This window comes from Parasteatoda tepidariorum, chromosome 2 (genome assembly GCF_043381705.1).
Source record: "Parasteatoda tepidariorum isolate YZ-2023 chromosome 2, CAS_Ptep_4.0, whole genome shotgun sequence".
NCBI classification, from domain to species: Eukaryota; Metazoa; Arthropoda; class Arachnida; order Araneae; family Theridiidae; genus Parasteatoda; species Parasteatoda tepidariorum.
The window spans coordinates 1,855,451-1,873,274 of NC_092205.1; the positions used below are offsets into that span (position 1 = coordinate 1,855,451).

At 27.2% G+C, this 17,824-nt stretch overlaps 1 protein-coding gene across 2 annotated transcripts in view; it reads right to left on the reverse strand.

Moving 5' to 3' along the window:
* LOC107454559 (protein daughterless) overlaps window positions 1-17,824 on the reverse strand; it is a 77,184-nt gene that overhangs the window by 12,128 nt on the left and 47,232 nt on the right. For both annotated transcript variants that reach the window (XM_043047054.2, XM_043047055.2), the window contains 6 exons: window positions 8,314-8,404; window positions 5,660-5,805; window positions 5,058-5,136; window positions 3,183-3,259; window positions 2,062-2,241; window positions 1,295-1,373 (listed from right to left, as the gene is read on the reverse strand). In XM_043047054.2, coding sequence (XP_042902988.1) covers window positions 1,295-1,373; window positions 2,062-2,241; window positions 3,183-3,259; window positions 5,058-5,136; window positions 5,660-5,805; window positions 8,314-8,404 — 652 coding nt within the window. The remainder of the gene's footprint in view (window positions 1-1,294; window positions 1,374-2,061; window positions 2,242-3,182; window positions 3,260-5,057; window positions 5,137-5,659; window positions 5,806-8,313; window positions 8,405-17,824) is intronic.

The following is a 17,824-nucleotide window of genomic DNA, read 5'->3' on the forward strand; positions in this document are numbered from 1 at the left end:
TTTTTGTTTTTTTTTTTTTACAAAAGAGTTAACTTTTTATTTATTTCTTTTTGTTTATAGAAGATAAGAGTAAAAATTATAAAAATTAACATGAGAAAAATTATACAATTTTCTTTTCTCATCAGCAATTTAAAGAATAAACATTGAAACATCACATGCAATATTCTCTCACTTCTAAAAATATTACACATTCCAATCTTTTCGCAATTCGTGACTCCTCATTGCATTTTCAAAAAAAATAATATTTTATAAACGTAAGATATGTGGCAATAACTGTATAAAAAAGACAAAATCGTGTAGATTTATGATGAAATTCCCCAAATTAAAAGGAAATAATTAAATGCACATTTTGAGAATTCCAGTTGCAACAAAAAAGGTTGGGTATTCAGAGGGGAACCTGAAAATCAGTAACAATAACTGCTCAAAAATTATCGCTTTGAATAGTAAAAACTCAGATGTGCAATTTGCAGTTTCATAATATGTGGAATATATCAGAATTTTAAAAAATAATGTGGTCTGGCCAGAAAAAACATCAAAACACCACATGGATTCAGCACAAATCGAGTGTGCTCAAATTACTTAAATGCTAGAATCGTACATCCTGCCTCCTAATAGAATTGGGATTTTTAAGATCATGAGAAAATCATTAGTAATAACTGTGAAACATTACCTGTTTTCTAGGCCTGTTGTAAGTTTATATAGACCAACTTGTTTGTATTACACTTGCTCTAACTGTTAAGTTAATACAACCCTCTCTGTTTACAACCCAACCAGTTTTCTCTGTTCATGTTGTGAGCTTGGTTAAATATTTGGTTCTAATGATTGTTTAAATTTAATGCTTAGTAATCTGCACCTCAATTTTATAATGTATAAAAAAAAAAAATTATCTTCTCGTCGGATATTTCATTGTTAGAAAAAACCTTATGCCAATTTTGAAATGCTTATAATAATGAATTCCCTCGATTTCTTACAAAAACTCACAGAACTTTTTTTTAAAATTATAAACTTTTGACGCAAAAATTCCCGTGGCTGATTATAGCAATCACAAAGAGATCCAACATAATGCTCAAAAATCTAATTTTACTCAAAAAAAAATTTTTTTTTATTAATGACAAGAACTGCAAAGTAGTATTAACAAAACAGAACACTGGTGGTACAAGCCACAACGATTACCTTTTCATGTCAAAATTTAATCGTCATAGAAGTGATTGTTTTAAAAAGAAAAAACCTGGAAACACCAATTAGTATAGAAAAAATATTTCTTTAATGAGAAAAAGCTTCAAATAAGTCTTACCAAAGCTCTGTCGAGTTGGCACTGCTTGGTTTGGTACTCCCATAACTGCCTTTTGCCCATCAGATATACCATTCTGTGGCTAAGAGAATATAATAAAAATAATTAATATAAGGAAAAAACTACAATAGACTGAGAATGTATATTCAACTAAAGATTTAATTCTTGGAATAAAATTTCATATGCACGCTTTCATTCTTGATATTTTTACAGATAATTGTATACAAGAGTAAGATAATTGCAATTCATAAAATGTGAGAATATTTTAACATTTTAATTTCTTACAATTATATACATAGATAAATTAGAGCAGTTTCACCATTTACGAATACCATACTTACAGACTTTAAAAAGATATAACTCAATTAAAAAAATTAAAGCAGTTCTAATAATTTTTGTGTAAGTAAGACTCGGTGACATTTACACTTGCTTTAGTAACTTATAAAAGTTTAAAATATTTTAGAAATGGTCGTTTTAAACAATAAATAAGATATATTCAATTCGAAGAAAAATACTTAACACCCATATGCTTCTAAAGGATCATGAGGGGGTGAAGATGTCGTGCCACGGTTTCATACATAAAATAAAATTCATTTGTTACAATCATACAGTCCACTGCTGCAGTCATTTGCATACACATATAAAACCCCTCCAGACATAATACAACATGTATTTAGTATCTAATTTGTAAAAAATTATTAATTTTCTAAAAGTTTTTCAAATTTGGAGAACCAAGATTATTATAATGTGACATTATATAAATGACTCACCATTTGATTCATGTGAAAGATACTAGAAGAGGATTCTACACCGACTGACTGATTTTTTGAAACCAAAGTGGAATGTAGAGGTTGGAGGGATGCCAGAGTACTCCCTCCCCCAGCATGATTTCTCAAAACATTAATGGCATCATCTATTCTTTCTTCAGTTATTCCACCTCCTTGGAGATTCTATTTATTCAAATAAGGAGTATTTTAATAATTCGATAAATACTACTTTTGCAAAAAAAAATTTCATCATAGATTGGCTTCAAGAGTTGAAACCACAGTTAAAATATATAAGGAAATTATGACAATTAATTGGCTGAGAAACATGCATAAGTAATTATGTATTTTTAATTCAGGTGACTCCTTAGAGACAACTTTACTTTTATCTTTCTAAAAATTAAGAAATCATTTTTATTTTTAATTAAGTCCTATTTTTAAATAAAATAAAGGTTCATTCCACTGAGAAATCTAGATAGTACTGTAATATATCTCAGGTGCAGAAAATTTTCTGGAATTTATTTATCACTTCATAAAAATAATAATGTGATAAAATTTCACAAATCATTGACTTCATCACTTGCACTTCACTCTGATTAGCTGATGTTTTGATTTTTATGCAATATATACCCAAGATATGCTAATTAAGTATTGCTGAAAATAAAAGAAAACAAATATAAAAATGCAAATTTGTAAATTTAAAAAAAAAAAAAAACAAATTATTTTAAGACAGGATTGTTTTTATCTTTTAAAATATAGAATCAACGGCATGAGCAGAGGAGTAGAAAAAATATAAGAGGGTGAATGTTCTTCCGAGCATGAGTCTAATTTTTAAAAAAAATTATATTTAATTTTATAATCAAGAAAAAAATATAAGAATAAAAATATATATATATAATAAACATTTAATTATTGAGAATATTGTTGATTTTTATGTTTGCATAAATTGTAGACAAAGTATATCAAAAATGGACTACCGTTTTCAAGTTTTTTTACGCTGGCAAATAACAATTTTTCTAAATTGTACTTGAAATGACAGTGGAGGAAAAAAAAGAAAGAAAGAAAAAATCTTTAATTCAATTCATTTTAAAAAATACACTTAATAATTAGAACAAATAAATTATTACCACTGTATTAGTTAACTCTGTGTACGTGGAAGATTGAGATGTAAATTGGTGGTTTGATCGCTGCCAGTTGGGAAGAGCTAAAAAAAAGAACATGAAACTTTAATTATTGGAAAATCTAAATAATTATTGAATAAGCTTACAAATAAAGGTACGCATAAACTTTAAAATGAATTCAAAAATGCATGATTTTAGCACATTTTGAAACAGTGCGAAAGATTTTTTGCAATGTGGAGAATTGACTCGAATCGTAAAATCCCTTCCTTGATTTCCAAATCTTTTGATCATTAACAGTGGAAACTGGATAAAAATAATACAGGAAATGAAAGACAGGTAATAATCATGAAAAATAGAGGAGAACCCTCTCTTACTTACAAAAAAGTCGCAATAATAATAAAAGGTGCTTCCAAGGTATAAACTTAAGTAATTCCAAGTACTCCTAAGAGACTTATGTATAAGGACATCCTGATAATATTGGAGCAGTGATGTGTATTAGGCAGTTTTTAAAAAGTCACAAGGTCAAACTGATATTTCAAAACAAAGGGTTTAAAAAATTTAAATTATTTAAGCTCGTGAAATTTAGAAGCAGCTTCGAACAAAATACAAACAGTACAAAAGGAAAAAAAATCAAATTTTGAAAAGGAAAATTGTATATAACTTTATGAATGCTGGATCTGATAGCAACTTCATGATTTTCCGAAAATTACTAGTGATTACTAGTCTCTAAACATGGTCAGAAACTCATATATTATGCTAAAATGTAAACAAATTAAGCAGGTAAGATAATAAGCGATGGAATAATGTAAAAAGAAACTCTTTTTAATACAATAATAATAAAAAAAAAAGGGTGATTTTAATCCCTTTACTGTATTCAGAGTAATAGCAATGGAAAAAAAGATTTAAATGTAACCAACATGCATTATTAATATATCACAATGATTGAAAATAAGTGTGCTCCAAAAAAAATGATTTTTTTTTTAAATATGACAATGTTGATAGATTATTTCACATACTATGTTAAGAAAGAATAAGAAATGCTAATTCTTTTTTTCAACTACCTGCTTCACTTTCTTTTCTCTGTATCTTTCATTTTTAAGCAATTTTTATATTTATGAATTTTATATTCATACAAATGCTACGACTGTCACAAAAGTAATAGTACAGTACAGTTTTTCAGAAATAGAAATTAGTTTTGGAAGTAACATTAATATTTAAAATGCAATTGTTGTGATATAAAATATATTTTATTGTATGAATACAATTTGAGGGCGATGATGGGTATAATCAATAATAAGAAACTCCAAAAGCCCCACACAATATGAGACAAATCAAGAAATTTTTTTAATTTTATTATCGGTTTAAATTCTTTAAAGTTCAAAACAAGAAAAAGATATAAAACAAATAATCCTTTTGCAGGCATAGGGAAATTTTTTTTCTTGTGTGTGAAAATTTAACACCATTTTGAAGAACTATTATTGAAGAACTATTTTAACATACACAGAAAACAGGAAAAATCTCCTTGAAAAACACATAACATTTGGGGGAATGAAAATCATTTTTAAAATAGGTGAAATGTTGGGTATTTCAAAACTATCTCTTCAAGTCAGACTATAAGTTATGTTTATAAGAGGAAAAAGCAATTAACAAGAAAAAAATCATTTCTTTCCCCCTACTTGATCAACATAAATAGTCTGCAAAATCTCAGCAATGTTGAGCTTTTCTTTTAATTAAAATAATAAAATGCATCATATTCTGAAATACTGGATTTCATTCATCTAACCTCAAATGACTTCAAAATATTTTTAGCTGCAACAAACATATATTTAAGAATGGTAAAAGCAATTTTTTTTTAATCAAAAGAAAGATAGAGAGACTCACGAGTCAAAGGCGGTGGAGAGCTAATAGGAGTTGATGGTGCTGATGAAAAGCTACTGTTTGTCTGTTCAGTTGTACATGTCTACAAATAAACAAAAGATACATATAAGTTAAAAACACAGAGAAAACATGGAAAATAATTAAGATTAATGAAAAGAGAAGAAAAATTATTAAAATAAAATATTTAAAAAAAAATATATATTAATATTAAGAAGCCAGAAAACAAACAAAATAAATATAAGATATCTCTTTATCAGCTCTAACGATCATATACACAAAAAGGAGTGCTTATAAATAAAACTTGGTATTTTTCTAATTTTTCTTTTTTATAATTTTTGTCCTTATTGTGATATATATAATGATCATGTTCTAAAATTGAGAGACATCATTTAAGAATAGTTAAATTGAGACTACCAATATAAAACTAGTTATAAATTTTGTTCTAAACCTGTACAAGTGGTTTAATATTATATACACAGTTGTTTAAAACAAACTATACCTCAAAAAATTATTGTGTCATGTGAGAACATTAATACTAAAGTTACTTATATTAAATGTCTATTAAACCTTTACAATATAAAGACATAAATAGAAAATGTATATACCAAATCGGAAGGTAAATATGAGGTTTGGAATTCTTGAGGAGGTGGTGGTGCAGCATGAGCAGATGAGTTTGATATTAATGATGTAGAATAATTATAATCTGGAGAATTGAGACTTGCATTGGAAGACCAAGTATCAGGAACACTCTCTAAAAAAGACAATTTGATTATTCAGTATATAGGAGACTCAATAACTACTGCTTTTGAATGCTGAGGATCGCATTCTCTTATAAAATGCAAGTTTAAATGTAGTGTCTTCCATAAGATGCATGAAGTTTTAATAGCATCATAAGTTATTATTATGCTTATTACAACAGAAATCAAACAGTTGTTACAAACTACGTCTGACAAAAAAGTTAAAGAATATATAGGTTATCTAAAAGTTAATGAACACTATAAAGGATATCAGTTCAATACAGCATCATAAAATAATGACAATAAACATTAAATAGCTCATAAATGAGACAAAGGTTGCTGATAATTGTAAATAATTCTTAAAATTGAAATGCCGTTTAGGCGAAAAAGCATTTTTATGCTTAAAATTAGGCAGTAGCTATTACACTGATCTTTGGTAAATTATCTCAATCGCTATTTTTTTCCCACTTCGGAAAAAAAAGCCAGTTTACAGGAACTAATCAAGAGTATGTGTTCAGTTCAGTTGCAATAACGTTATTGAACCAAATCCTGTGGTAATGTTATTCAGGCAATTCAAACTGTCAGTGTAATCTTAAATAGTTATCAGTGAAGGGTACACCAGGCAACAGCACTAAACCCTAACAAAAACAAAAAAAAAGAATATCAGTCTAGAGCAGGGGTTTCCAACTTACATGAAGCCGGCAGCCACAATTAAAAAGACAAATTAAATGGCGGGCCGCAACTTTATCAAAATTTTATTTAGGACTCTTTTATGTTTGAGGGAACATTAAATATTACTGTCAGATTTTTACCAAGTTGTACAAAACAAAAGTATTGAATTACAAATTAAAATAAGAAGTAGATTTTTAAAAATATTTAATTGTATAATTAAAAATTCAGGCTACAATAACTTTAATGTGCACCCATGTATTAAACAATTAATGTGCAACAGATATCTAATTGTTAAGATATAAAACTTTAAAAAGGTTGATATTAAAACTTACATAGTAGCATTCAAAATGTTCAATGACAAAATTGAGGTTTATCTGCCGCAACCACCAGAGAATAGATATTTACATTTTAAATTTACAAATGTGTGTGTAAATATTTTCGTCCAAAATGAATGGTTTCAAAAAGTTAAATCGGAGAATTTCTTTGAGAAATTCCTGATACGCACATGCTAAATTATATTCACAAAATACAAAAAAATGAAATAAAGAAAAGAGCAATATGCACGATTATTTTTGTATTTGAATAAATATTTTCCTGGATGCAAAACCTGAGAAATAATTATTTTTGCTCTGTTGGTATGATAAATTTCACAGAAACGAAGAAATGAGATCTTTATTAACGAGAAAAGTACTTTTAACCCATATAGATTTTTTACGAAAATTGTCCACAAAAAAATGACAACTAATATATTTCAGTTACGGCCCGCAGGCCGCCAGTTGGAAACCACTGGTCTAGAGTAACAACTCAAAAGTCTTTTGAGAGCCTTCCCATTCCCTATCTACTGTTCTTCCAGAAATTGACTTCCAGTCAACTGGATCTTTTCATTTTTGGTCTTTTGTTGAAGGGGATCATACTAAAACTCTCTGTCTGGTAAAGTGACTTTCAACCTTAAAAAAAAAAAATTTAATTTTTTAAAAAAAACATCAGTGTACGGTATCTTAATTCAGAGTTAGATCTTTCTAATTCCTCATAAGAAGAAAAATGTAATCCCACAGAAATCCAGCCAGCGATTAGAATCAAAACAAAATATAAATAGGTAAACGTCACATTGACAGAACTTAACACTGCAACAGAACAAAATTCACTTTGATGCAGTAGCAAAAGGAATCGACTCGTAGGTAAAAGTCGACACTCGGTAAAATGACCCGCAACGGCTAAATATAATACTATTTCATTAATTTTGGATACATATATTCACTTCACGTATTCTAGTACGTATTTTCACTTCAGAACTTAAAATATGAGCTTAGCAAGATTTGATTGAGTAATACATTTTTGAGGCTTTCTTTCGTCTGCTTCAATTATTTTAAAAACTTTATAACGATGTTGTTTCGATGAGAATACATTTAAAAACTAGATAAACACATTTATTTTTCCCTCCCCAATATTACATTCCAATAACTTAATATAGGGGGGATAGAAAATACCGTAAAATGATTCCAAAATAGTGCTGTCTAAGGTAAAACACCTTGAAAACCAATGAAGCTGTTTAAAAGTATTAAGAAAAGTTTAATCAGCAACAATGGATTTTCACAATGAAATATCGTATTTTCCATTACATGACGCCAGAAAGCGATGAACGTTTATAAAAAATGTGGCTCCAAAAAAACGTGGAGGTTCCAGAAAAGGACAAAATTCATATGAATATGTTATCGAGTTATTGACGAACATGCATATAGACTCACGCTTCTATACACAGAGAGATGCAAGTTTAATATATTAGATACAATTTATAAATTGTTATTAAAGGAATAAATCAAAAGTGATTATAAATGAGTAAGAAACCATACCATTCATGTAATAACCACCATCATCATACATAACAGGTTTGGCCAATGAATATGGGGGGCTGGGTCTGTCAAAATTATCAGAGCCATAAGCCTAAAAAAAGAATTTTCCATTAAATAACGTTAATGAAAAATATACATATGTAATTAAATTTTTTAAAAAAAACTAACTTCTTTTAACTCAATTAAAACAACGTTTTATAACAATAAAAAATCAGCAACGTCCAAACTAAAAATGTCCCAAATAAATGCCAACTGTGTAACTATGAAAATTAAAATTAACAATTTTATAAAAAAATAAATAAATAAAAAAATAGCGACGATCACAACTTTGGCAATACTTAAAAGAAACAAAATTATGTTGATTCCATAGAAAAGTAGTCACTATTAGTTCCATAGAAACGTAGTTTTATTATTGTAAGAAGTAAACATGAGAATTTGATTGCTTGCAGCTACACCATCTCCACAAATATCGTTCAACCAAAATTCACAAAGATTGCATTTCAGTTTCAATTGGATGAGTAAGGACTTCATTAAAAAAAAAAAAAAAACTTCATACGCTAAAAATAAATTATTCATACGAAATTTTTTTTTTCCCAAAGAAAAAGTGCTTTATATTTTATTTACACATTTTACCATACATAATAATTATTGACATTAAAAATGATACCAAAAATAATTTTGACAAAAATGAGCGATGAATAAAAAATTCATTTATATGAAAATTTAGATAACTAAGTTAATATGGCGTTTTTAAATACTAGTGAAAAACTAAACACTAGAGTTAACAGCTCAGTTCATAAAACAAAGAGTGTATGAGCAAGTAAGGAGATAAAAATATTACTAATAGTTAAAATAAATTTCCTGATCCATTAAATGATTTATGTATTACAAATATCAAAATATAACAATAAAAACGTCACATCTAAATAAAATGAACCCTCTAAAGTGTAACCTCTAAAGTGTAACCTCTAAATTGGAAGAAAAATAAAGTTTTAGTTAAACTTTTCTTGGAAGGACTTTAAGAAACAACTCATTCAGAAAATGAGCAGGTGTCTGTTAGGAATTTGGTAGGGTACAAGTCTAGAGCAAAATAAATAGTCGGATCTTTTAAAAGGGAAACGCGAAAAGAATCAAAACAAAGTCTCTCCCCCACCCCCTCCCAATAATCTAGAGAGGAACATTTTTTTGAAACTTTCATATTGGAAAGAGGGAATGACACAAGAAGTTTCTAAATAACAATTTTTAAAATTGGTAAGATTCGGAAATACGTTTTATTATTCAATTTCATTCGAAATATAGCAATTTACAACTATGAAAAGAGAAGTTTTTTTTTTAAAAAAAATATTGGTTAAAAGCGGATAAAATAAGTTAATAAAAGTAAGTCAGTTTTTACAATGAGAGAATGACTGGGTAGATACCTAAACAAGATTTTTTTGAAAAGGTATGTTTTAATTATTTACGCTGGTAAAATTTTGGATCGGTAAATAGGGATGCTAATTTTTTAGTTTGACAAACACAGAAATATCTGAAAAATAAAGGAAAAACAGTGGACTTATATGTCCGAGATATAAGTTCAGTAATATTAACGCTGATTGGGGGGGGGGAATAGCAAACTATATAAAAATTCGGAAAAATTGAAATATTCCGATAATAAAAGATTTAGCTTAAAAGGACGCCATAACGCGAAAAAAACTTTCTGTCGTAAATTCTCTTTTACCTTCATAACTAATTTAAAATTTAAAGTATAGAAATAATGAGTTCAGACAAGCCTAGAATAAGATATGAAATATTGAAAATAAATTTTAAAATTATCAAAAGGAAAATAAATTTTGAGAAGATAACTGAGGATGACGCAATGGAGAAGTTCTCTTCCTTTTCTTTTCTGTAATTGAAACTTCATGGCTTACTCTTACGTTTTCTCACTTTTTTCTTTCTTTTAAATGAGTAATGCAGATGAAAATGAATTTGCGACGAAAAGTTTTTCCCGTGGTATGGCGTCCTCTTAACAACGTCCCCCCTTAAGCTTTCACAATAGTAGTAGTCTTCATGTTCAAATTAATTGTTGTATTTTTCTTTCCTCTGCAGATTTTATCTCCATAATGTAAAAAAAGGGGAGAGATGCATAAAACGGGCAATATTATCGATGATACGGAGTAATAATAGCATTCTGTTTCATGTATCTTAAATTAAAAGATCTTGAATCCACCTTCATGTAAATATACATTGAAAGCAGAAAATATGAATGTTTTTTTATAAATCGCTAAAAAGCCTTAGGAGGCATCGCATTCGGCTTTTTAAAACGATACATTTGAAATTTCAACACTATTCGATAGAATAATTGGAAGAAAAAAACACTATTTTTAATATGAAAATAAAATATTTGACTTGGGGAATTTGGCAAAATATTCTGTAAAGAACACAGTGTCAAAAATGAAGAGCGTATCCAATAAAAACAATTACATTAATACTCGAGCTTTTATTAGCTTCTTTTTAAGATGGTATGTTGACATAACTTCTCAGCAAAAATTCTAAGCTATCTTTAAAACTCTGCGTTAAGTAATTTCTCCTTTTTTTTTTTTTTAAACTTTCAGTTGCAGACTTTTCAAACAATTATTGCTTTTTTGTTTTTTTCTACTGGGAGAAAGAGCAGATTTATACACGAAGAGAAAGGGACTCATTAATTAAACATCATCGGAACAACCTCTTTTTGACGTGTCGCCCCGGCATAGCTTTGGAATCCGGGGCGTTTTTAGCGCAATGAGCCGTTATTTCCTGAGTGAATTCGGTCGGAAGTTAAAGATGATGACACTTGTTACGTGGGGCATGGGCGCGTATTAATTTCGGACTCGTCTGCTTAAGATGACACGTTGTTCTATCCTTTTTGTTTCGAATTTGTTACACAGTCGCCATTCGAGTCCTTTATTTAGGCCGCGCAAGTATATTAATGAATTTCGAATTGAAGTCTTGATCAAAAAAAAAATGGATCGAATGCTTCATCCATTTTTTAAGCTTGAAAGCAATTATCGGAGTCAAAAAGTTTATAAATGGAATCAGCAAAGAAATAGTGTTTCATAAAAGGAAAGACTTCCCTTTAAAAAAAAGAAAATGGGTATAATATTATATTTTAAAGCTGTTAAGGGGACACGGGACCTTTCAAATGAAAATTTATGAAAACTTGTTTTTTAATTTAATTATACTATTATGAACATAATTTATTTATTTTTTAGCATATTTTAGGAATAGTAAAAACAATTTTGGTCAAAATTTTTTTTTAAATTTAATAAAATATGTAAATTTTAAAAAATACAAAAATTGTCCCTTGTGTCTGAAATTTCATCCAAATAATTTAAAAAATTTTCTATAGATAGATAATGATGATATAAAGACTCTCTAGCATCAGTTATTGTTTCACTTCAACAGGTTTTGAGAAGAAAAAAAAATTTTAGTTCCGACGCTTTTTTTTCGAAAATTTTCATTTCCTCCTACAGTTAAAGTTGTATAAAAAACTTTATAATTAATATTTCGTGAAAACAATGCTACATTGTCTTTATAACAGTCATATGAAGCATATGAAAAATTTTCATTCAAAACTTTCAATTATTCAGACACAAGGGACAAATTATAGATGTAAATTATGCAAAAAAAAGTTAACGGAGAAAAACTACTTTTTTTGTGTAAATTAACTAAAACTCACTGTAATAGCTATAATATCATGCTTAAAATATAAAAAGAACTTCCGATGTATTCTTAATATAATAAGTGCCAAATTTTTACCAATACAAACGATTTTTACATAAAAATATTGTTCGTTATGCATCATATCAATATGTCATATGTAACCTTGAAACAAAGAAAAAAGATTATTTTTGTGTGCATAAAAATTACACTAAAAACATTATTCTCTATAATTTTAATAAAACAAATAATATATTTGATACCAGATAAATAAAAAAATTATTGACATTGACATAGGAAAAGCATATTGCAGTATTTCGATAACATGCTAGAAAATTTATATACTAATGCTATATTAATTAATTAATTTATTAATGCTATATTAATTTATTAATGCTATATTAATTAATTAATTTATATGCTATACTAATTAAAAAATATTTTATAGAAATATTGATTTGAACATAAAAAAAAATCAAAGTAAGCTTGATAACTACAATGTAAACAAACGGACAGCTTATGGAACGTCAAAAGTGCCACGCCCACTTTTCAGAAAAATAGCTATAAAATCATAAAAAATCATCGTATCGAAAAAATTTGAACAACACGTGATTCAGGCTGACTATCTTTATATTTTTAACAAAAAAAAATTATTTTTGAAAATTTTATGATTTCAAGGTCCCGTGTCCCCTTAAGATAAATAACAAATGTGTGAACATTTTGTTTTCGAATATATTAACTGATGATATTTAGTTATCTATGTCTGAAGGAGTGTAACCCTCCCCTCATTATCACTCTTGTTCTTTTCATTACTTTTAAGGGTGTCTCAATTTTGTGTTGTTCTACTTATTTGTATAATCAACTTTATAAGTTTTAACGATTCTCATAGAGAAATTTATTTAAATATCTACAGGTTGGAGTTTCGTTGTGGATTATTTGAATACGAGATTTCTACAAGTCGCCACACACATTTTCCTCGGAAGGAAAGAAAATAAGTTATGAAATTCTCTAAACGGTCTTAAAAAGAGTTAAGAACGCAAAAAATGATCCCCGCAAATAAAACAAGTGTTAAATACCAGCAGCTGTGTGACTTTTCTAAAACAGAAGATTTTAATGATGACTAACTATCGGTTGTTTTGCATGCAACATAAACGTTCAGATTGCTCTTAAAAACATCCATCCCCCCCCCCCTAGTGTAGTAACAACAAACATTTATTTTACAAGGAAATGTTTTATTCAAATATAAGTGGATTGATAGGAAAATCATGAGAAAAATAAAACCAGAGAATAAAAAATTAAATTGAATATCTCTACATAGAGTGTGTCAAAAACAGAAGGTGTTAAAAATATGCGCTTATATCCTCTCATTAGAAAATAGCCTCATTTGTTTACATTACGTCCGACTCAAGGGCTTCGGTAATGATTTTTAACCTCCTCTCTTCAACATTCGCAATAAAATTCTAATGATAAGCGTCCAAATAGTTCCTGTGGGTCAAACAACCGTTAAGAGTCGTTTAGGAATTGGGGTGCAACGATGCGTATGTGAATCGGACGATTCACAAGCAAATAATTATGCAACGATAGCATGAAAAAATAATTACAAAAGAGAGAAAATGGTTATTGCATTCCTGCCATCTGTATTACCTTAGCAGCCGACATGAATCAGAAAAAATGCACTAGATTTTAAGAAATATAAATTTCATGATAATTGTTGCATTATGTACTACACGCAGGGAATTTCAAGTCATATAAATAGGAAAACTGCAATATTTCCCAGTTATGATTGACATCAAGTATGCTTGAAATATTATGTGTTATGTTTACTCATAATTTTGAATAGTAATTAATCGATATTTCATTCATCAATGGTTAAAAGAGTTTTTAAATAACTTAAAAAGGAAGTTCTAAATAAAAATAAAATGAACACTTTAGAACAAAAAGAGTTATAAACTGATTTCTATAAATGAGGCTTGCTTCATTATATATAAAAAATATTTATTTAAATATTTAAGCAAGCAATAATCTGCGCAAATTTTTTTTATTTTAATAGGAACTTTTTTAGGAAACTAATTCAATTTTAGGGAATTTTTTAAAATGTACAAAAACAAAAATAATTTTTATGAAACCAATAGACCTGGAGAAACTTGCAAAATGCAGGTAAACTTTTATAATTGTCCTCTCGTCGTCCAAAGGGTTTCAATTCACGCCAATAAGGGATTTTTTTCCTTCTTAATTATTTATGTTTATACATAAAAACGCCGGGCAAGACAGTAATTATAAACAAGTTCATCATTAAGAGAACATTAAAATGCATGTTTGTGAAAATAAAAAGCTGAGTGATGCAAAAATCCTATAAAATTAATATTTTGGAACAAGTAGAAATGAATAAAATTAAATGCCAACATTGAACTATTAATATACATTATTCATAACTAGCTTCATGAGTGATGAAGCCCAGATTTTATCATAAACAAATATTTCTAAATCAACTTAAAACTGAAATTGAATATAATCAATTAATTTTTTTCTCTCTCCGTGTAATGAAGAAATGAGGATGAGCTAAATAAACCTCGGTATATATATATATATATGTATAAAATATAACAAACTTTGAAGGAAAAAAAAGGGATAAAATTTTTTTATAAAATCCGGAATGTAATCTTTTCATCAGCCCACACGATTACATCAGCAAAAAAGAGTGCTTTCTGATGTTGTATCAATATAGCCAAAGCAAAATATATCAATACAATAGTGTGAGGAGCACTCAAAATTTTTTTTACAAAAATTACAACAAATAAAATAGAACACAATAAGTAAAAATAACATGTAAAAACAGAAAACAAAATAAAAGAAAAAAAACAGAATAAAACATTATCTATAAAGCGAGTAGCGAATTCAAATGTACTTACATGAACGGGAAATTTTTCAAGAATGATTTAAAATATTTTCGTAACAAGATTGCCAGATTGCAAAATATGAAAACAAAAAAGGCAAATTGAGTGCAACTAGAGGAGTTTTGTTTTAAAGTGCCGTTCTTACTGCATTGCAAAAGTGCGTTTGACATGTTAGTTACCAAGAATGGGTCCAAAAATGGATGTGAGCAAGGTAATATTAAACTGGATAATTTAAAGAAGATTACCATAATTAATTTTAGAATTTAAATATTAATTTAAGAAAAAAATATAAAACAGAAAAGAGAAACATGAATTGCCTGCTTTGCACATAATTTTAGCCACAGATTTGTCCGAAATGGATTTGCATATGGAAAAATTGTATAAATTAACAAAGAAATTTATTAGTAAAAAAAATAATTTTACTCACGGATTGGCCCGAAATGTATTTGCACTTGGAAAAATTATATAAATTAACAAAGAAATTTTTTTAGTAAAGGAATTTTTTAGTAAATAATTTTGACCACGGATTTGCCCGAAATGGATTTGCACACGAAAAAATTATACAAATTAACAAAGAAATTACTTAGTAAATAATTTTGGCAACGGATTTACCAGAAATGGATTTGCACATAGGAAAATTATATAAATTAACAAAGAAAATGTTTAGTAAATATATGCACAAAAATATACGATTAATTTAATGATTTTATATAAAATTTTATTACTTTAGTTGGGTATCCATTGTTTTTTTCAAATTTTGAAAGAGTTTATCGATTTGTTTTTGGGATAAATAAATATTACTACATACTCTTTTAATTCTGTTCATTTCATTAAAAGTGGTATTTAAATAGATGCTCCTAGAAACATTAGAATTCCAAGTAATTAGTTTATTAATATTAAAATCATTTTTTTTATCGTATAAATCAACAAAGCAGATATTTTCTTCTTTCATAATACCCAAATCCTAAAAATTGAAATTAATATTATCATCATGATTACGAAGCAAGATTAATTCCTCAGGGTAAATATCATTTAATAAAATAGTATAATCTTGAAAATTAAAGATAATTAAGTCATCAATATATCTAAAAACAAATTTAATACTAAGAGTATAATTTTTTTCATAATAATGCAAAAATAAGTTAGCTAAGAGAGATGAATAATTAGATCCTTGTGGTATTCCATCAATTTGAAGAAAAATATCCCTTCCACTGTAAAGATAATTATTAAAAAAGATCAAAAATTAAAATTAGAAAAAATTTAGGGAGTATTAATAGATCCGATTATGAATGTCACTGTGAGGAAGAGAAATATTTTGATTTTGTTGATAAACATCATAAACATATTATTACTGGTAATTTAAGTATTATAGAAAACTTAGAACTTAGGAATTTAATGATAAAAGGCACAAAATTTAGACCCATTTACCATATATCAAACAATAAAATTCCAAAATACTTTCTTAATGATCTCAATAGTTTTTGTTTAAAGATATCAAATAGATTCTCTTTACCTTCAGGTATGCTAACATAATGGAAATGGGAAGTTTATTATTACTTTAAAAACTTTGTTTTCAATAATAAGGATAATTCAAATAACAGTAATAATCCAACAAATTTCATCTATATTGTTCAATCAATTAAGCAACTTCAAAAAAATTTTGGAATTACTCCCATAGACAAAGCTAACAATAATCATGCAATCTTCTGGAAAAAATTCTATGCTGAACTTTTAAATACGGTATTAAAAAATAGTAAAAATGTTAAACTTAGTAACTTCAATAATAATATTGTCATAAAAAAATTTTTTAATTTTTGAAAGAGATTAAAAATTAAAATTAGCAGTATACAATTTCCTTACTTAATTATCAGTCCTAAATTTCATAAAATTCCAGTAAAATTTAAAACTATCACACGTGGATCTAATACTTATCTAACTAAACCTGGCACCATTTTCTCTAACTACTTAAATAAAATTATTAACAATATTTCTAAAGATGGTTTCTCTTGGATTATCACTAATAATCAACCGATTTTAGAATCCATTAAACATAATAAAATTAATTCTATTGCAACTTTTGATTTCCAGGATCTTTTCAATAGCATTCCCCTTTCTAAACTAAAAGATGTCGTCTTGAATTATTACTATGATTTTAAAAATATCCTTCGTTGCGATTTTGATTATTGGGAAATTCGATTAATTTTCGTCTTTTTAATAATTATCTTTACAATGTAAGGGATATTTTTCTTCAAATTGATGGAATACCACAAGGATCTAATTATTCATCTCTCTTCGATAACTTATTTTCGAATTATTATGACAAAAATTATACTCTTAGTATTAAATATGTTTTTAGATATATTGATACTTAATTATCTTTAATTTTCAAGATTATACTATTTTATTAAATGATATTTACCCCCGAGGAATTAATCTTGCTTCGTAATCATGATGATAATATTAATTTCAATTTTTTGGAATTGGGTATTATAAAAGAAGAAAATATCTGCTTTGTTGATTTAAACGATAAACGAAATGATTTTAATTTTAATATAAATAAACTAATTACTTGGAATTCTAATGTTTCTAGGAGCATCTATTTAAATACCACTTTTAATGAAATGAATAGAATTAAGAGAATATGTAGTAACATTTATTTATCCAAAAAACAAATCGATAAACTCTTTCAAAATTTGATAAAAAAAAACAATGGAAATCCAACTAAAGTAATAAAATTCTATATAAAATCATTGAATTAATCGTATATTTTTGTAGATATATTTACTAAAAAATTTTCTATGTTAATTTATGTAATTTTCCCATGCTCAAATCCATTTCGGGTAAATCTGTGGCCAAAATTATTTACTAAATAATTTCTTTGTTAATTTGTATAATTTTTCCATGTGCAAATCTATGGTCAAAATTATTTACGAAAAAATTCC